Source organism: Salmo trutta, chromosome 10, assembly GCF_901001165.1.
Source record: "Salmo trutta chromosome 10, fSalTru1.1, whole genome shotgun sequence".
Taxonomy (NCBI): Eukaryota; Metazoa; Chordata; class Actinopteri; order Salmoniformes; family Salmonidae; genus Salmo; species Salmo trutta.
Genome location: NC_042966.1, coordinates 42520288 through 42524721, shown reverse-complemented (window position 1 = coordinate 42524721; position 4434 = coordinate 42520288). Strand labels below are relative to the sequence as shown.

The following is a 4434-nucleotide window of genomic DNA, read 5'->3' as shown; positions in this document are numbered from 1 at the left end:
GCTCCCAAACTGCGTGTGAGGGCTAGCAGGAGGTCCTGGGATGAACCATCCACTCACTGTAGTGTGGTGAGCCCACAGGAACACAGGGAAACATGGAGTCATTTCATGTGGGGAGTTTTTTTATCTTCTATTCGATAAATCCACCACATTTATTTTTAACGCCTTTTTTTTTTTTTTTTTACAACTGCAGTTGATGTGCTTAATGTGTCAAATTGAAGAATTGAGATCTAAAAAATAAAGAATTTAGGTAAAATACTTAGCCAGCGTTTACATTTCCAATGTGCTGTCTGTAAACTCTCTTGTATGTATCAATCCCATTCTTTATTTAAAATGTTTAATAAAAAGTTGTTCACAAAAAGACTTACATTGAGAGTAGCTTGACTGCTGGTTGTCACTGTCATCCATAATGTCTTTATGATCAGTTCTGTGGAGAAGAATTTCAATCAGAACATGTCTGTGGAACACTGGTTCTCAATCTACCAGCAAACACACAATGTAGTAGTCTAGAATCACTAATATATTCTAAATTAAATCTAACTAAATATATACAAATGTATTCTAAATCAAATCTAACTAAATATATACTAATATATTCTAAATCAAATCTAACTAAATATATACTAATATATTCTAAATGAAATCTAACTAAATATATACTAATATATTCTAAATCAAATCTAACTAAATATATACTAATGTATTCTAAATCAAATCTAACTAAATATATACTAATATATTCTAAATCAAATCTAACTAAATATATATTTCTAATGGACGGAAAAGGGAGCAAGCGACCGCCATACCTTTCTTTAGCATCCAGAAAGGCCTTGGCAAACGGGTTGTATTTGATTTTCAGACCGGTTATCTAAAATATGGAGTGAAAATACAATGTAAAATTGGTAAAAAAACTAATTACAAAATAACGAATCTTAATAAACAAGATTTTTAGTTGTTTATCTTCTCACCTAAAACGACCAAAACAAAATGTCTACAACAGTTGTGTACTTCAAAGTCTACAGTATTATAATGTTATACATGAACAACAAAGCACACATTATTATTACCATTAGAGTGTTTTATTAAAGAACGTATTAACCTCTTCGTTCTGGTAGGCAGTGACGGCTATAAACTGCGTCTCCGGGAAGGAGTGGCTCGTGATCGTTCTCTGCGGTCCTCCGACGCGCACAATATGGACACGTGGCTCATATTGGTGCAACGAGTTTAACATGATCTGAAAAAATGTAGAACAAAAATATTACAAAAAATGAAGCAAAAAGTTCAATAATAGGCTTTATTTTACAGTTAGAAATAGATTATTTATTTTAATCAACATTTTGATTGACTACATAGTCTAAAATGTATACACCCTTGACTGTAATTCGCTTTGGATAAAAACGTCTTCTGAATGGAATATATTATATTATTTAAGTGATAATTCACGAGAAGTCGGGTGTTTTTGGAGGATATATTTGCACCGGTGTCGTTAGGCCCGAGACTAAAGCGAGGACAGATTGAGATTCATTTCAATATTAAAACAATGTTGCAAATGTCAGAGAGACAGACAGCAAAGTTTATAGAAATCTCTGCTGTGGAAAAGGAAATGTTAGTCTAAAGGAAATGTGAGATAATGTCTAGATGGTTTCTAAAGTCTCTGCCTGGGTTGATGAGACAGTGAATTGCACAGTCAGACGGAACAGAGTAAATCGGTATTTTAACGTCATATATTTAGCCGGTGGTAATTAGTGGAATAGACCGGCTGGAGTGCGGTTTTAACCAATCAGCCTCCAGGATTAGACCCACGGGTTGTCTAAATTATTATTATACGTTTAGGATCAATCCATAACTTGACATGTTTTCTCATCTACATTTTTTATCACAATCATTGAGAAAAAAAACATAAACCACTCAAAAGTTTATAAAATGACATTTAAAGTGCTAAAACTGTAAATCGCCCTAACCTGGCCTCCTCCATTGAGTTTGTTGGTGAGTTTGACTTTACAGAATGACACCGGATCTTTCATCCAGTGGGCTCCGAAGTTTGGCGAGTCCGGGTGGATGTACACGCAGCTCGGGGCTTGAGGCTCGGGTTTACCCCCGGGAACCCACTCCCCGTTAACGTATTTCCACCGGTGGTTGTCCGCAGCCACGAAGTCCAGCAGGAATGAGTACATGGCGTTTGGATCCAACCCAGAAACATTCACTTTCAGCACCGGAAACATGCGCCTTGAAATACAAAGGAAAATATAATAGAAGGTGTTGTTCTGTCATCCTTTCTAGTCATTCAATAGCTATAATCTATTGTACAATAGGGCATCATTGACACTAATGTCAAGCGAACGCGTGGTTCACTTTATAGGCCATGTGATTATTAATACAGGAAAACTCTAAATATAATGCATGGATTTTTTTATTTTATTTTATTTCACCTTTATTTAACCAGGTAGGCCAGTTGAGAACAAGTCCTTTATTTAACCAGGTAGGCTAGTTGAGAACAAGTCCTTTATTTAACCAGGTAGGCTAGTTGAGAACAAGTCCTTTATTTAACCAGGTAGGCTAGTTGAGAACAAGTCCTTTATTTAACCAGGTTAGGCTAGTTGAGAACAAGTTCTTTATTTAACCAGGTAGGCTAGTTGAGAACAAGTTCTCATTTACAACTGCGACCTGGCCAAGATAAAGCAAAGCAGAATGAAGGTGTGTAATCTGGTTTCCTTTATTACTGTGATATCATAGCAATGTTATAGACGCGTTAAACACTATTTATTTGTGATATAATCCTACGGTTGTTGTGGTGGCAGGTAGCCTAGTGGTCAGAGCGTTGGGCCAATAACAAACCGAAAGGTTGCTAGATTGAATCCCTGAGCTGACAAGGTAAAAATCTGTCTTTCTGCCCCTGAACAAGGCAGTTAACCCACTGTTCCTAGGCCGTCATTGAAAATAAGAATTTGTTCTTACTTGCCCGGTTAAAAAAATAAAAAAATATATAGGCCTACGTGCTTTCTTCACTATATAAATTAAGACGTTGTAAAAAAAAAAAGCTCTACATTTGGCAGGTAGCCGAACCATAAATAATGCGCCTAAAGTAACCAACAATAATACAATATATACATGTATATAAAACACATGTCAATTAAATGTAATTACCTGCCGTTTTTGGTTACTATCATTTCATTCGTGAGTTCCTTGAACTTCTGCCACAGTTCGTTCTCATCCAAGCCGACTTTGAGTTGTCTCTCCGTGGGATCGCCCTTCTCGCTGCCCGCCTGTAGCTCGTTCTCCACGGCAGTGAGGAGGTGGTCCACCCGGTACTGTGTGACCTTCCCCGGGCCATCCCCACCACCTGAGGCCATTCTATCCAACAGCTCCAGGGTTGAACAAATTACCTATTACACTTTGAGATTAAGAAAACAAAAAAAATGGTCGCTCCCAAATAGGCTATATATCCAATCCACTTGAATATATCCAATATTCTCCACTCCATTGCAAGTTTCCGAATATATATTCCGAAGTAACAGTCAATAAACAGATATATCTTTGTGCCATCGCTGGTTGGCTGGTCTTCGCTTTGTTGTATGCCGTCTGGTCAGCCATTGGTTGTATGCGGCTATACTGTATCAGTAGGATTAGGGAGGAAGGTTGGCTTACAGGAAGGATGGTTTACAGGAAGGTTGGTTTACAGGAAGGTTGGCTTACAGGAAGGATGGGTCATGTGTCTGAAGTCGATTGCTCACCAGCCAATTTTAATTGCTTTACTACTTCAATCTGACAATATTTACACGTAGTAGCCTATATCAAAGAACTGCAGAATGAAACCGAGGGATTTTAACTTTCAGGTATTTCTTTCAGATGTTCTTTACAGTTTCACCCAATCTCAAATGACTCAAGGCCTATGTTCAGATAGGTAGGACTCGTAAAATGCTTTATTTCTGATGATCAAACTCTAGTCTAACTTGATAGACTGAATATATATATATATATATATATATATATATTTTTCACCTTTATTTATTTATTTATTATTATTAAATTAGTTAAAAACGTTTTCACTTGTGACACTTTCTATGCGAAAGACAAACTTGAATTTTTCATCTAATTAAACACTTTATATTTTATTACATTATTTAAAAAAACATTTTTTCTGGGTTTTTTTGCTGCTGCTGCTGCTTTTACTCATGAATTCATAGTTCTGTTTTATTCTACAAAACTTTTAACAACTGAAATAATTTCCAAACCATTTCCCACGATGACGGTTATTAGAGATATTTATTCGTTTCAAGGCCTGGGAAGTGGTCGGGTAGGTGACAAAACGCAGGAAATACAGACCAGGCCATAACACACACCTTTAAACAATAGAAGGGGATGTATAGAAACAAGTCTGTGACCAACAACAAAAACACTTCTCAGTAAATTTTATTATTCTGCTAAATTATTCGCAAT

General features: G+C 36.3%; 1 protein-coding gene across 1 annotated transcript in view; it reads right to left on the bottom strand.

Annotated features, from left to right (window-relative positions):
• Positions 1–3657, bottom strand: part of LOC115200901 (T-box transcription factor T-like) — an 8828-nt gene extending 5171 nt beyond the window's left edge. The window contains exons 1-6 of the mRNA XM_029764014.1: positions 3142–3657; positions 1959–2223; positions 1097–1231; positions 804–865; positions 366–424; positions 3–56 (exon numbers count right to left, since the gene is read on the bottom strand). Of these exons, the coding sequence (XP_029619874.1) occupies positions 3–56; positions 366–424; positions 804–865; positions 1097–1231; positions 1959–2223; positions 3142–3347 (781 nt within the window). The 5' untranslated portion in view covers positions 3348–3657. The remainder of the gene's footprint in view (positions 1–2; positions 57–365; positions 425–803; positions 866–1096; positions 1232–1958; positions 2224–3141) is intronic.
• Positions 3658–4434: the final 777 nt, after the last annotated feature.